Below are 15,960 nucleotides of genomic sequence, written 5' to 3' on the forward strand. Positions count from 1 at the left end.
TGCTTGGCATTGTTGTTCATATGGGGTCTCGAGCCCCTTCAAGCTCTTCCAGTTCTTTCTCTGGTTCCTTCAACGGGGGTCCTATTCTCAGTTCAGTGGTTTGCTGCTGGCATTCGCCTCTGTATTTGCTGTATTCTGGCTGTGTCTCTCAGGAGCGATCTACATCCGGCTCCTGTCGGTCTGCACTTCTTTGCTTCATCCATCTTGTCTAATTGGATGGCTGTATATGTATGGGCCACATGTGGGGCAGGCTCTGAATGGATGTTCCTTCTGTGTCTGTTTTAATATTTGCCTCTCTATTCCCTGCCAAGGGTATTCTTGTTCCTCTTTTAAAGAAGGAGTGAAGCATTCACATTTTGATCATCCGTCTTGAGTTTCATTTGTTCTAAGCATCTAGGGTAATTCAAGCATTTGGGCTAATAGTCACTTATCAATGAGTGCATACCACGTGTGTTTTTCTGTGATTGGGTTACCTCACTCAGGATGATATTTTCCAGTTCCAACCATTTGCCTACGAATTTCATAAAGTCATTGTTTTTGATAGCTGAGTAATATTCCATTGTGTAGATGTACCACATTTTCTGTATCCATTCCTCTGTTGAAGGGCATCTGGGTTCTTTCCAGCTTCTGGCTATTATAAATAAGGCTGCTATGAACATAGTGAAGCACGTGTCTTTTTTATATGTTGGGGCATCTTGTGGGTATATGCCCAAGAGAGGTATAGCTGGATCCTCAGGCAGTTCAATGTCTAATTTTCTGAGGAACCTCCAGACTGATTTCCAGAATGGTTGTACCAGTCTGCAATCCCACCAACAATGGAGGAGTGTTCCTCTTTCTCCGCATCCTCGCCAGCATCTGCTGTCACCTGAGTTTTTGATCTTAGCCATTCTCACTGGCGTGAGGTGAAATCTCAGGGTTGTTTTGATTTGCATTTCCCTTATGACTAAAGATGTTGAACATTTCTTTAGGTGTTTCTCAGCCATTCAGCATTCCTCAGCTGTGAATTGTTTGTTTAGCTCTGAACCCCATTTTTTAATAGGGTTATTTGTCTCCGTGCGGTCTAACTTCTTGAGTTCTTTGTATATTTTGGATATAAGGCCTCTATCTGTTGTAGGATTGGTAAAGATCTTTTCCCAATCTGTTGGTTGCTGTTTTGTCCTAACCACAGTGTCCTTTGCCTTACAGAAGCTTTGCAGTTTCCAGGCCTTCTTTACTCTCAATTCAACACTGGTTTTTCTAACCAAACTAACTTCTTTACTTCTTTCTTTCTTTCTTTCTTTCTTCCTTCCTTCCTTCCTTCCTTCCTTCCTTCCTTTCTTTCTTTCTTTCTCTCTGTCTCTCTTTCTGTCTCTCTCTCTTTCTTTCTCTCTTTCTTTCTTTCTTTCTCTCTTTCTTTCTTTCTTTCTTTCTTTTGTGAGTGGCAGAGACTTTCTCCTCTGCTTCTTTATTTTACCCAAGTCTCTTAAAAAGATAGAACTAGCAATAACCACATGATAGCCTGAGTATTAGGCCCACCTTCCTTAAAATCTCAAGACACAGACGAAATATAGGTAAGTTAATGTAGGTTGATGTCCTTATGCAGGTGAAGGCAGACACAAGATAAAATGAGGCCTGTCATTGGGTGAGAAGGAAGAGAGGTGGGAACAGAGGTTTTAGAAGGAGAGAGAGAAGCAGAAAGGAGGAGAGGCAATACGGAGGCAGACATAAATGATCCTCTCCATGCCTCTACATAGATACAGGTTGTTATGAGTATTTCTTAAGGGATAGATTTCTATAGGCCAATTTATCTTATCTAGGTGGGCAATTTATATCTTTATCATTTGGTTGTGAGTTTATTGTATATTGTGGATTGAGAATTTAACATATAAATCTGATTGTTAAGTTACAGTTTATTGAATCTTGATTTTACCAGGTAGTTGGGAGTTTTTACCTTAACTACCAGGAGGCAGTTGCTGGGAGTGTGGGCAGAGTCTGTGTCAGGAAGCCACGATAGGCCAGCCCCATGCTGGACTTCTAGAGCCCTGATTTTACCAGGTAACTGGAACCAGAGAGTTCACAGCTAGCAGAGAGCCACCAGGAGAGATGCTAACCAGAGATAAATTATGGTTAGTTCCATATGGCCCTCCAGTACTGGAGCTAATTCTTGGGAGCAGCAAGGCCCTATGGGTGCCAAGGCTAGCACAAGATAAAAGGTATAGATTTTTAAATAATTATTGCAACAAGTTTATTACCAGAACATAACACAATTTCAAATATAGTCTTTGTTTCTACCTGAAATCTCACAACCAGGCTGTCCTGTCCACATTTCTATCAGGAATTGAGTCACCTGAGGTACCACCAGAATCACCCATTAATACTGAGATGGTACCATCTTGAAGGGCTTTCTAGATCAGGTAGCCAAACTTTCAAATTTCTCCTGGCAACTAATTCCAAGGTTTAAGAGTCACATAGAAAGGTTTTTTTTATAGCAATTACCCAACTCCTGGTACCAAATTTCTGTATTAGATTTCTTTTCGTTATTTTGACAGAACATTAAGAAAGCAATGTAAAGAACAAACTATTTCTATTGATTAGTTTTAGTGGTTTCAATCCATCATAGAGGCAGACAACATGGCAAAGATACTCTCATGGTGCCCAGGAAGGGTAGAGGGAGGGAGAGAGAGGAGAAAGAGAGATAAGGAGAAAGGAGGGGAGAGAATTCTAGACTGATTTACTTTCTCCCTTCCCCCTTTATGTCTCTCAGGCCCACAGACTATGGAATAGCACCTAGACTCTGAGTAGGCCCTTAAGTTAATTTTCTCTAGAACTGCTCTCACAGGTACACTTAGAATTGGGTATTACTAATTTCAGTCATTTCCCATCATATCAAATTGACAATCAAGATTAACATTTGCAGTAAGTAAAGTAAGTGTAAAAATCATATCTTACAACATAGTTCACAGATTTTTGTTTTGGGTTGCTGTTTTGAGGATGAGATCTCACTGTTTTGCCCAAGCTGGCCTTAAATTCCTGACTTCAAGAGATCCTCCACTTTAGTCTCCCAAGTAGCTATGAAGAACCATGCCTGGTTCACTTAACAGATTTAGCCATCAAATGCAGTGGTGAATTTCTAGGAAAAACTAACTAGGAGTTAGAGGAGGGAAAGACATGACTTAAATTTTAAATGATTTAAATAATATTGCGTCTATGTAAACCTGCTTGGGCTTCACGCCAGGCACAGTCTCACCCTCTCTGCCTGTTGCCCATGGATCCAGTATGAGCTCTCAGAGATACTGCTGCCTGCCTGCTGCATGTTCCTACCCTGACAGTCAAGTGCTCACCTCTGAAATTGTTAGCAGAGCCCCAATTAAATGCTTTGGTTTTTTGTTTTTTTTTTTATATATATAAGTCACCTTGGTCATGGTGTTTCTTCACAGCAATGGAACAGGAACTAAGATTTTTGTTTGTTTCTGGTGTGGTTCTGGGACTAATCCTAGGACTTCACAAACACTAAGCAAGAATGCTAATCACTTTAGCTGCATCTCCAGACTATTTTGGCTAATTTTTAAAGAAAAATGTATTTTTTATTAAAAATAACCATACTTGGGTGATGGTGGTTCATACCCTTTAACCCTAGCTCTTGGGAGGCAAAGGCAGGCAGATCTCTGAGATTGAGGCCAGCCTGGTCTACAGAGCAAGTTTCAGGACAATCAAGGCTACACAGAGAATATCTGACTTGAAAACAAAAAACAGAAACAAAAAAAACAAACAAACAACAAAGATACACTTTAATATCTACTGATGTTAAAATGTAGTAAATATAAAAGTTGCTATAAAATGGAATGCTGGTGGCTGAGAGATGCCTTAGCTCGATGATCAAAAGCAGTTCCTGTTCTTCTAGAGGACCTAGGTTCCGTTCTCAGAACTCAACATGAAATGACTTTAGGTTGATGTCTTTATGCAGGAAGGCAGGTACAGGATAGAACGAGGCCTGTCATTGGACGAGCAGGAAGGATGGGTGGGAGGAAAGTTTTAGAAAGAAGAGAGGGAGTCGGAGTGAGAGAGGAGCTGGGAGAACATGGCAGCAGATGTTAAGATTCTTCTCTGCACATAGATACAGGTTGTTATGACTATTTTTAAGGGATGGGTGTGTACAGGATTTTGTGCTGTCTAGATGGGTAAATTATATCTTATCAATTGGAAGAGAGGTTATTGTGTGGTGTGTTCTCTCATGTGGAGACTTAGTTGAGTTCAGGAGAAGGTGCAGTAGTGGCAGGATGCACCAAGCCCGCCATCCCGCCAAGGGAACTGTGAGTGAAAGCAAAGCAGCATGGCAAGGTCCACGCTGAAATGGCTCTCGGACCTCCCAGGTTAGAGAGTACCTCGGGGGCCAGTGTGGAACCGCTGAGATAAATTAGTTCTAGTTCCTACAGTGCAACCACCTGGGTCAGAGAGCGAGCCCAGGAGAAAAGGATGGAGAGATACGCCCAAGAACTGGTCACTCTGCTTTTTTATTTATTTATTTTCTTACTGCAACATACAACTGTCTGTCATTCTAGCTCCAAGGTATCTGATGCATACACAGAAACACATAAACAAAACTATTGAAAAGCATACTAATTTGGACCGGAGAGATTTTCCTACTATGAACTGATATTAATTGCAAAAGTAGTTTCAGTAAAAAGAATATACTTTTCATTGTAAACCTGATGATTCTTTTTCAAATTTCTTTTCAAATGGAGACTTGTCATGTCAAAGTACTTACCAAGAGACTCTCTCCTGCTACTCCTCTGTTATTAAAAACCACACACCTAAAAATGAGGAAAGAACTCTGTTATTTCTCTACACAGTTCTTCCTAATGATGTACTATTGAGATCATCTTACTGATCTTATAGAATCCTGCAGCATTAAAATAGTAACGATGTTGGGCCAGGGCTGTGGCTCAGTTGGTAAAGTGCTAGCCTAGCAAGCATAAAGCCCTGGATATGGCGGTGCTTCCCATGCACACACCTATAATGCCAGCACATGCAGAGGGAAAGGCGGGGTGGGGGTGGGTTCAGAGGTACAGGTGCTTTTAACCCAGGTACCAGTACTGAGTTTGAGACTAGGTCAGGACAGATGGAAACCCTGCCTCAAACATCTGTCAAACAAAATCTGTGTGACTTTTGAGATGGCTTAGCTGGTAACAGCACTTGCTGCCAAGCCTGACTTGAGTTCCATCCCATGACCCACAAGATTCAAAGAGAGAACTGAATCTTCCAAGTTGTTCTCCTATCCCCACACAAACACAATGGTGTATTCCTGTTTTGCGTATATGTATAGTAAAATGCTTGTAATAATGTCGTATTTTAACACCAAGCAGTAGCATATTGGTGCTACTCTCTCTAATTAATAACTCTTTCTAAATGATTACAAACCCTTACTTTTTGACTGTACTAGAGATTAAACCCTGGGCCTCATGTTTGTCAGCAAATCACTCTTACTTCTGACCTATATTACCAGAACTAAAGAGTTAAGAAATTCTGTATGTGGGTTTGACTAGAAAGTTACATATTGGTCTCATTCTCACCAAAAGTGTATACTTTTTTTTTTTTTTGGTTCTTTTTTTTGGAGCTGGGGACCGAACCCAGGGCCTTGTGCTTCCTAGGCAAGCGCTCTACCAAAAAGTGTATACTTTAAAAACCATATATATATATATATATATATATATATATATATATATATATATATATATATATACACACACATCTGTGTATGATAAGCATTTCTAAAACAATTTTAAGTCAAACATACATTTTTGGTTCAAATGTCTTCTCTACATTGTATTTGAGGCATTATCCATACACTAGACACCAACTCGAATTTCTCAAGGTTCAGCAAACATGGTAACCAGAAATTTTTAAAAAATTAATATTAGCAGAGTATAGTGGTGCGTGCCTTTAATCCCAACACTCAGGAGGCAGAGACAGGTGGATCTCTGAGTTTGAGGCCATCCTGGTCTACACTGAGAACTGCAGGCATCCAGGGCTGCACAGTGAGACTTTCTCCATTTTATTGTTCTCCCTTTATTCTAAGACATGGGATATCCTACATTGCCCAGGCTGGTCCTAAACTCAGGTTCAAGTTCCACTGCCTCAGCTTCCCACATTCCACTATTCCTGACTTTATCTTTTTTTTTTTCCCTCTAAAAAGAATGGCGAGACAGACTAGATATAAATAAAATGTATGCTGGCCACAGAGATTCACTTGCATAAGCACCTAAGCAATGCATGTGGCCTTTAGGCTGAAGTTCCTAGTCAGACAAGAACTGCTTTAGAGAGCAAACAAAAAGGAGAGATTCAAATGGCTTCTGGGGCAAGATGTCCTATGCCTGCCACTGTGACAGGCCACAAAGCCAGAGGAGGGAAAGGACAAGATGATTTGCAGATGCATGCAAAATCACTCTGTCCACCTGGGGCCATCCTCCAAAATGCAGACTGGGCATGTGCGCCTCCCTCCCCCAACGCACAGCTCACACTGTCACTGTCTACCACCTTGGCACCTTGGCACATGTTTTAGACACTCCACAGGGCCACTAATATTAGAATGAGTCATTCATTCAAAAACACTTATTAAACAGAATCTACTGAACTAAGCAGATCAAAGTCTATAAGAGATAACAGAGAAACAAAACAGCAGTACGGTTCTTTGAGGAATGCCTTCAGTTAGAGTGGAGAGCCATGGGCCATATTCTTAGCTGACAGGAGTACTATGACCTGCCACAGGGGCGTCCAATGTCCAGTGAGTGGCACAGAAAGCAAAGCTCCCTGGGTTCAGCATGGCAGAGTTAATTAAGGAAGATTTCATGGAGAAGGCAGATAAATCTCAGGCTGACACAACATAACAAAGATACAAGGTAAGCAGCTATGGTGGTTTGAATTGAGAGTGGGACCCATAGGCTTATATATTTGAATGTTTGGTTCTCAGCTGCTAGAACTGTTTGGGAAGGATTAAGAGGGGTGGCCTTCTGGGAGGAAGTGTGTCACTGAAGGTGGCCTTTGAGGGTTCAAAATTTTACACCAGGCCCAGTCTAGCTGTCTCTGCCTCCCGCTTGTAATCAGATTCGAGCTCTTAGCTGCTGCTGCAGTGCCAGGCCTGCCTCCCTGCTGCCATGCTCTCCACTAGAATGATCATAAGCCAACCGTCTGAAACTGTATGTAGGCCCCCAATTAAATGCTTTCTTTTATAAGTTGCCATATAAAAGGCCATTTGCATCTTCTCATAGCAGCTGAATAGTAACTAAGACAGCTATCTAAAGGATAATGAATGTCATGTATGTGTCGGTGTCTGTGTGTATAAAGGAGGCCAGAAGAGGACATCAGATTGCTCGGAGCTGGAGTTAGGAGTTGTTGTGAGCTACCCGATGTAGGCATATTAAACTGGACTCAGGTCTTCTGCAACAGCAGCAAGCATTCTCAACTGCCAAGCTATCTCTCCAACCCTCGGTACAGAACCCGAATGCAGGGTTAGAGATGGTGACAAGGGGGGTCTAGTTCCAGAAGTGTCAGGGCAGAGCTTATGAGGTCAACCATTCTACAGAGTAGTAACTATAATCGTTCACAATGTAGGTAGAGAACAGCACCAAGGCAGGCAGGAACAGAAAGCTAAGCTGACAGAGAAGAGAAGAGCATTGGGAAGACTCCCTGTTTGTTGGAGATTGGTGCTAATGCTTTGAATCTGCATGTTCAGACACTGAAGGTCCCCAACTGTTTTTTGTTCTATCAATAAAGATGCCAACAGCCAATAGCTGGCACAGTGTGGGATACTGAAATCTGCATTGGTAGGACACAGAGAAGAATGGCAGAATCACCCATCCTAGGGGAAGAGGAATGGACACCGTAGTGGCAGGAGAGAAACCACTCAGCCAAGTGAGACTTCCAGTAAGAGGCCACTGGCCACTTCCCCTATTGGGTCTGGGGTAACGGGAAGATTTAGGAGTGCTCAGCCTTTGAGGGAGACAAGGCATTTAAAAATTAAATGATGCGCACCCACCTGTGTGTGCATGCATGAGTGCGTGCGTCCGTGTGTGTGTGTGTGTATGTGTGTGTTGTGTTTGTGTGTGTGTGTATGTGTATGTGTGTGTATGTGTTTGTGTGTGTGTATGTGTTTGTGTGTGTGAGTGTATATGTGTTTGTGTGTGTGTATGTGTGTGTATGTGTTTGTGTGTGTATGTGTTTGTGTGTGTGAGTGTATATGTGTTTGTGTGTGTGTATGTGTGTGTATGTGTGTGTATGTGTTTGTGTGTGTGTATGTGTGTGTATGTGTTTGTGTGTGTATGTGTTTGTGTGTGTGAGTGTATATGTGTTTGTGTGTGTGTATGTGTGTGTGTATGTGTGTGTATGTGTTTGTGTGTGTGTATGTGTGTGTATGTGTGTGTATGTGTTTGTGTGTGTTTGTGTGTGTGTGAGTGTGTATGTGTGTGTATGTGTGTTTGTGTATGTGTGTGTATGTGTGTGTGAGTGTGTGTGTGAGTGTGTGTGTATGTGTGTGTTTGTGTGTGTGAGTGTGTATGTGTGTTTGTGTATGTGTGTTTGTGTATGTGTGTGTATGTGTGTGTATGTGTGTGAGTGTGAGTGTGTGTGAGTGTGTGTGTGAGTGTGTGAGTTTGTGTGTGTGTTTGTGTGTGTGAGTGTGTATGTGTGAGTGTGTATGTGTGAGTGTGTATGTGTGTTTGTGTATGTGTGTTTGTGTATGTGTGAGTGTGTGTGAGTGTGTGTGTTTGTGTGTGTGTATATGTGTGTGTATGTGTGAGTGTGTGTGAGTGTGTGTGTATGTGTGTGTGTCTGTGTGTGTGTCTGTGTGTGTGTCTGTGTGTGTATGTGTGTGTGTCTGTGTGTGTATGTGTGTGTGAGCGTGTGTGCGTGTGTGAGTGTGTGAGCGTGTGTGAGCGTGTGTGCGTGTGTGTGAGCGTGTGTGCGTGTGTGTGTGTGTGAGCGTGTGTGCGTGTGTGCGTGTGTGGTGTGTGTGTGTGTGTGAGCGTGTGTGCGTGTGTGTGTGAGCGTGTGTGAGTGTGTGTGAGTGTGTGTGTGTTTGTGTGTGTATATGTGTGTGTGTATGTGTGAGTGTGTGTGTGAGTGTGTGTGTATGTGTGTGTATGTGTGTGTGTGTCTGTGTGTGTATGTGTGTGTGTCTGTGTGTGTGTGAGCGTGTGTGCGTGTGTGTGTGAGTGTGTGAGCGTGTGTGCGTGTGTGTGAGCGTGTATGCGTGTGTGTGTGTGAGCGTGTGAGCGTGTGTGCGTGTGTGGTGTGTGTGGTGTGTGTGTGTGTGTGAGCGTGTGTGTGTGAGCGTGTGTGCGTGTGTGTGGGGTGTGTGTGTGTGAGCGTGTGAGCGTGTGTGCGTGTGTGGTGTGTGTGGTGTGTGTGTGTGTGTGAGCGTGTGTGTGTGCGTGTGTGTGGTGTGTGTGTGAGTGCTTGTGCTGAGACAGCTCCTGGGTGGGTGTTTGCATGAAACCAGCTGGGAGCAAAAGGCAGAGTAATGAAAACTCACTGCTACAGCCGCTTATCTCTGTGAAGACGGGAGTAGTTGGTAATCGGACGAAAGTCCAATAGAAACACTTGGTCTTATAGGCTTGAAGAATATGAAGTTTGGGAGAACTATTGCAGTTGAGAAATAGAGAAGACAAAGGAAGACTCTAAATTCTAAATGAAAAGTGGGGCTTAATCTCTCCATAGCTTCCATGTTTGCCACCTCTGCCCAGCAACTATAATCAGCATCTTTAAGGCTATAAACTAGACAGAGATTCTAATGACTGCTTATCACAGACAAAACAGAGCTTGAGGTTTGAGTTTTACCGAACTTATCTGTGTGATAAAAAAAGAAAAAAGAAAAATCAGCATTATCCAGGAAAAAATAATAAAATCCAGATTTTGTTTTGAGACTAGGTTTCCTTGTGTAGTCCTGGATGTCCTGGCTCTCACTCTGTGAACCAAGCTGGTCTTGAATTCACAAAGATTCACCTGCCTCTGCCTCCCAAATGCTGGGAGTAAAGATGTGCACCACTACTGCCCGGCTCAGAATCTAGAATATTTGGTTAAGTCTGGTCTTTAATGGCTGAGCCATTTTTCCAGCCCAAGAATCCAAGGTTTTAAAAATAGTTTATCCATAGAACAGCTGAAAATTAGTGAACCATGAAGAAATGGGAAAACAAAACCCACATTTGGTGTCCGGACAGTAGAATCAAAGAGAATGTAGAATACTCAGGTGTTGTGCATATGAAGAATTATAAAAGAAAATCCCAGTTGAGGAATAGTACCCATAAACATGGAAATTCCTGAGTGGAGAGATGGCTCAGCAGTTAGGGGCACTGCTGGCTCCTCGAGAGGACATGGGTTCAGTTCCTACCACCCACATGGTGATCACAACCATCTGTAACTATAGTTCTGAGATGTATAAAGTCGCCTTCTGGCCTCCTTACACATAGTGTATGGACATATATTCAGGCAAAGCACACACACACACACACACACACACACACACACACACACACACAAAATAAAGATGAATGAATCTTTAAAAAATGGAAATTCCAGAAAGATGAGGATATAGCTAAATCACAGATACTTAGCATGCACAAGGCAGAGTTCCTTTCCCTAGCATCATAATAAATAGACCCTGCATTGTTTGTTTAATAATACAAAAAGAGGCACTTAGGTAGATACATGCCTTAGCACTCAGGAAGCAGGGCTGCCATATCTTTGTGAGTTTAAGGTTAGGTTATCCTTGCCAACATAGCAATTTCCAGGCCAGCCTGGGCTACACAGTGAGATCTTGTCTACAAATAAACAAGATACCTCAATATCAAAATACCTGCTATACATGTAATTGAGATTCCGGAAAGAAAAGAATGAAGAAAAAGAAATATAAAACCTAAAACACCCAAACTTTCCAGATTTGATATAAAAAATATCTAAACAAATAGATTCAAAGAAAAAGGGGGAAATAATAGAAATTTTAAAAACCTAAACTGAATTATAAATGATAGAGGACTTTAAGAAGGACATAAATAACTCCCTTAAAGAAATACAGGACAACACAGGTAAACAGATAGAAGTCCTTAAAGAGGAAACACAAAAATCCCTTAAAGAAGTAAAGTAAAACACAACCAAACAGATGAAGAATTGAACAAAACCATAAAGGATCTAAAAATGGAAAGAAAAAAAAACAAGAAAGAAATCACAAAGGGAGACAATCCCGGACATAGAAAACCTAGGAAAAAGATCAGGAGTCATTGATGCAGGCATCACCAACAGAATACAAGAGTACAAGAGACAGAAGAGAGAATCCCGGGGGCAGAAGATACCATAGAAAACATTGACAAACAGTGAAGGAAAATGCAAAAAACAAAAAGATCCTAACCCAAAACATCCAGGAAATCCAGGACACAATGAGAAGACCAAACCTAACAATAATAGGTATAGAAGAGAATGAAGATTCCAACTTAAAGGGCCAGTAGATATCTTCAACAAAATTATAGAAGAAAACTTCACTAACCTAAAGAAAGAGATGTTCATGAACACACAAGAAGCCTTAGAACTACAAACAGATAAACCAGAAAAGAAATTCCTCCTTTCACATAATAGTCAAAAGACCCAAAACACAAAACAAAGAAAGAATATTAAAAGCAGTAAGGGGGAAAGGTCAAGTAACATATAAAGGCAAAGCTATCAGAATTACACCAGAGTTTTCACCAGAGACTATGAAAGCCAGAAGATCCTGGGCAGATGTCATACAGACCCTAAGAGAACAAATGCCAGCCCAGGCTAATATACCCAGTAAAACTCTCAATTACCATGAACGAAGTAACCAAGATATTCCATGACAAAACGAAATTTACAAAATATCTTTCCACAAATCCAGCCCTGTAAAAGATAACAGATTAACAGATAAAAAAAAAAAGCTTCCAAAACAAGGAGGAAAACTAGACCCTAGAAAAAGCAAGAAAGTAATCTTCTTGCAACAAACAAACAAACAAACAAGAGAGCCAAACAAAAATAATTCCCTCTAACAACAAAAATAACAGGAAACAATCACTATTTCTTAATATCTCTTAACATCAATGGACTCAATTCCCCAATAAAAAGACATAGACTAACAGACTAGATACATAAACAGGACCCAGCATTTTGCTACATAAAGGAAACACACCTCAGTGACAAAGACAGATACTACCTAAGGGTAAAAGGCTGAGAAAATTTTTTTAAAGCAAATTGTACCAAGAAACAAGCTGGAGTAGTTATTCTAATATCAAATAAAATCGACTTTCAACCAAAAGTTATCAAAAAAGATACAGATGGACACTTCATACTCACAAAGGAAAAATCTACCAAGATGAACTATCAATTCTCAACATTTATGCTCCAAATGCAAGGGTACCCACATTCATAAAGAAACCTTACTAAAGCTCAAAGCATACATTGCACCACATACAATAATAGTGGGAGACTTTGACACATCACTCTCATCAATGCACAGATCATGGAAACAGAAACAGAGACATAGTGAAACTAACAGGAGTTGTGAACCAAATGGATTTAACAGATATCTGTAGAACATTTCATCCTAAAACAAAAAAGAATGAACCTTCTTCTTAGTACCTCATGACACCTTCTCAAAAACGGACCACATAATTGCTCACAAAACAGGCCTCAATAGATACAAGGAGATTGAAATAATCCCTCGCATCCTATCAGATTACCATGGTCTTCAATAACAACAAAAACAACAGACAGGCCACATACAAATGGAAGCTGAACACACTACTCAAGGATAACTCAGTCAAAGAAGAAATAAAGAAAGAAATTAAAGACTTTTTAGAATTTAATGAAAATGAAGGCACAACATACACACAAACTTATGGGATACAGAAAGCAGGAAAACTCATAGCTCAAAGTACCTCCAAAAAGAAATTGGAAAGAGCATACAGTAACAGCTTGATAGCACATCTGAAAGCTCTAGAACAAAAGGAAGGAAATTTACCCAAAAGGAGTAGATGGCAGGAAATAATCAAACTCAGAGTTGAAATCAACCAAGTAGAAACAAAAAGAACTATACAAAGAATCAACAAGACCAAGAGGTGGTCCTTTGAGAAAATTAACAAGATAGATAAAGCCTTAGCCAGAGTAACCAGAGGGCAGAGAGTGTATTCAAATTAACAAAATCAGAAATGAAAAGGGAGACATAACAACAGAAACAGAGGAAATTCAAAGAATTATCAAATCCTACTACAAAAGCCTATACTCAACAAAACTGGAAAATCTGGATGAAATGGACAACTTTTTAGACAGATACCAGGTACCAAAGTTAATTCAGGATCAGGTAACCATCCAAACAGTCATTAAAGAAATAAAGCAGTCATTAAAACTCTCCCAACCGGGGAAAAAAAAACAACAACAACAACAACAAAAAAAAAAAAAAAAAAAAAAAAAAACAGGGCCAGATAGGTTTAGTGCAGAATTCTATCAGACCTTCAAAAGAAAGCCTAATACCAATACTCTTCAAACTATTCCACAAAATAGGAATACTACCCAACTCGTTCCTTGAAGCCACAATTACACTTATACCAAAACCACACAAAGACCCTTCCTACAGAGAAAGAGAACTTCAGAACAATTTCCCGTATGAATATTGATGCAAAAATACTCAATGAAATTCTTGCAAACAAATCCAAGAACACATTGAAATGATCATTCAACATGATTGAGAAGTCTTCATCTCAGGGATGCAAGGATGGTTCAACATATAGAGACCTATCAACGTAATCCACTATATGAACAAACTCAAGGGAAAAAAAAAGATCATTTAATTAGATGCTGAGAATGCATTTGACAAAATTCAACACCCTTTCATGATAAAAGACTCGGAAAGATCAGAAATTCAAAACCCATACCTAAACATATGAAAGCAATATACAGCAAAACATTAGCCAACATCAAACTAAATGGAGAGAAACTTGAAGTAATCCCACTAAAATCAGGGACTAGACAAGGCTGCCCACTCTCTCAATACCTATTTAATATAGTACTTGCCAGAGCAATTAGACAACAAGAAGAGGTCAAAGGAATTGGAAAGATAGAAGTCAAAAGTATCACTAGTTGCAGATGATATAATAGTATACTTAAGTGGCCCCAAAAATTCCACCAGAGAACTCCTACAGCTGATAAACAATTTCAGCAAAGTGGCAGGAAATAAAATTAACTCCAACAAATCAGTTGCCTTCCTCTACTCAAAGGATAAACAGACTGAGAAAGAAATTAGGGAAATGACACCCTTCACAATAGCTACAAGTAATATAAAATACCCTATGTGACTCTAACCAAGCCAGTGAAAGATCTGTATGACAAGAACTTCAAGTCTCTGAAGAAGGAAAGGAAAGAAGATCTCAGAAGATGGAAAGACCTCCCATGCTCATGGATTGGCAGGATTAATGTCGTAAATACGGCAATCTACAAATTCAATGCAATCTCCATGAAAATTCCACCTTAACTCTTCATAGGCTTAGAGCAATTTGCAAATTCATTTGGAAAAGAAAAAAATAGGAAAGTGAAAACTATCCACAACAATAAAAGAACATCTGAAGGAATCACCGTCCTTGACCTCAAGCTTTATTATACAGCAATCATGATAAAAACTGCATGTAATTGGTACAGAGACAGGCAGGTAGATCAATGGAATAGAATTGAAGACCCAGAAATGAACCCACACACCTATCGTCACTTGATCTTTGACAAAGGAGTCAAAACCATCCAGTGGAAAAAAGACAGCATTTTCAACAAATGGTGCTGGAGGTCTGCATGTAGAAGAATGCAAATGGATCCATTCTTTTTTTTTTTTTTTTTTTTTTTTTTGGTTCTTTTTTTCGGAGCTGGAGATCGAACCCAGGGCCTTGCGCTTCCTAGGTAAGCGCTCTACCACTGAGCTAAATCCCCAGCCCCGCAAATGGATCCATTCTTATCACCCTATACAAAGCTCAAGTCCAAGTGGATCAAAGATCTCCACATAAAACAAGATACACTGAAACTAATAGAAGAGAAAGTAGGAAAAAACCTTAAACACATAGGCACAGTGGGAAATTTCCAGAACAGAAGAACACCGATGGCTTATGCTCTAAGATCAAGAATCAGCAAATGGGACCTCATAAAACTGCAAAGCTTCTGTAAGGAAAAGGGCACTGTCAATAGGACAAAACAGCAACCAACAGATTGGGAAAAGGTCTTTACCAACCCCACATCTGGTACAGGGCTAATATCTAATATATACAAAGAACTCAAGAAGTTCCAGAAGAATCAAATAATCAAGAAGACTCCAGAGAATCAAATAATTCTATTAAAAAATGTGGTGCAGGGTTGCAGAGATGGCTCAGTGGTTAAGAGCACTGACTGCTCTTCCAGAGACCCTGAGTTCAAATCCCAGCAACCACATGGTGGCTCACAACCATCTGTAATGAGATCTGATGCCCTCTTCTGGTGTGTCTGAAGACAGCTACAGTATACTTATATATAATAAATTTAAAAAAAAATGTGGTGCAGAGTTAAACAAAGAATTCTCAACTGAAGAATACTGAATAGCTGAGAGGCACCTAAAGTAATGTCCAACATCCTTAATAATCAGGGAAATGCAAATCAAAGCAACCCTGAGATACCACCTCACACCAGTCAGAATTACTAAGATCAAAAACTCAGGTGACAGCAGATGTGGATGTGGAGAAAAGCACACTCCTTCATTGTTGGTGGGATTGTAAGCTGGTACAACCACTCTGGAAATCAGTCTGGAGGTTCCTCAGAAAATTGGACATTGCACTACCTGAGGACCCAGCTATACCACTCCTGGGCATATACCCAAAAGATGCTCCAACATATAATAAGGACACATGCTCCACTATGTTCATAGCAGCCTTATTTATAATAGCCAGAAGCTGGAAAGAACCCAGATGCCTTTCAACAGAG

The 15,960-nt window shown here is 40.4% G+C and overlaps 1 protein-coding gene across 4 annotated transcripts in view; it reads right to left on the bottom strand.

Annotated features, from left to right (window-relative positions):
- The window catches only part of Abhd3 (abhydrolase domain containing 3, phospholipase), a 55,547-nt gene that overhangs the window by 24,443 nt on the left and 15,144 nt on the right, over positions 1-15,960 (bottom strand). For 2 of the 4 annotated variants that reach the window (NM_001106162.1, XM_087592627.1), the window contains 1 exon segment: positions 4,745-4,790. The exons of the other annotated variants lie outside the window; for them this stretch is intronic. In NM_001106162.1, the coding sequence (NP_001099632.1) occupies positions 4,745-4,790 (46 nt within the window). 4 annotated transcript variants of the gene reach the window in all.

Source organism: Rattus norvegicus, chromosome 18 (assembly GCF_021556685.1).
Source record: "Rattus norvegicus strain SHRSP/BbbUtx chromosome 18, alternate assembly SHRSP_T2T, whole genome shotgun sequence".
NCBI lineage: Eukaryota > Metazoa > Chordata > Mammalia > Rodentia > Muridae > Rattus > Rattus norvegicus.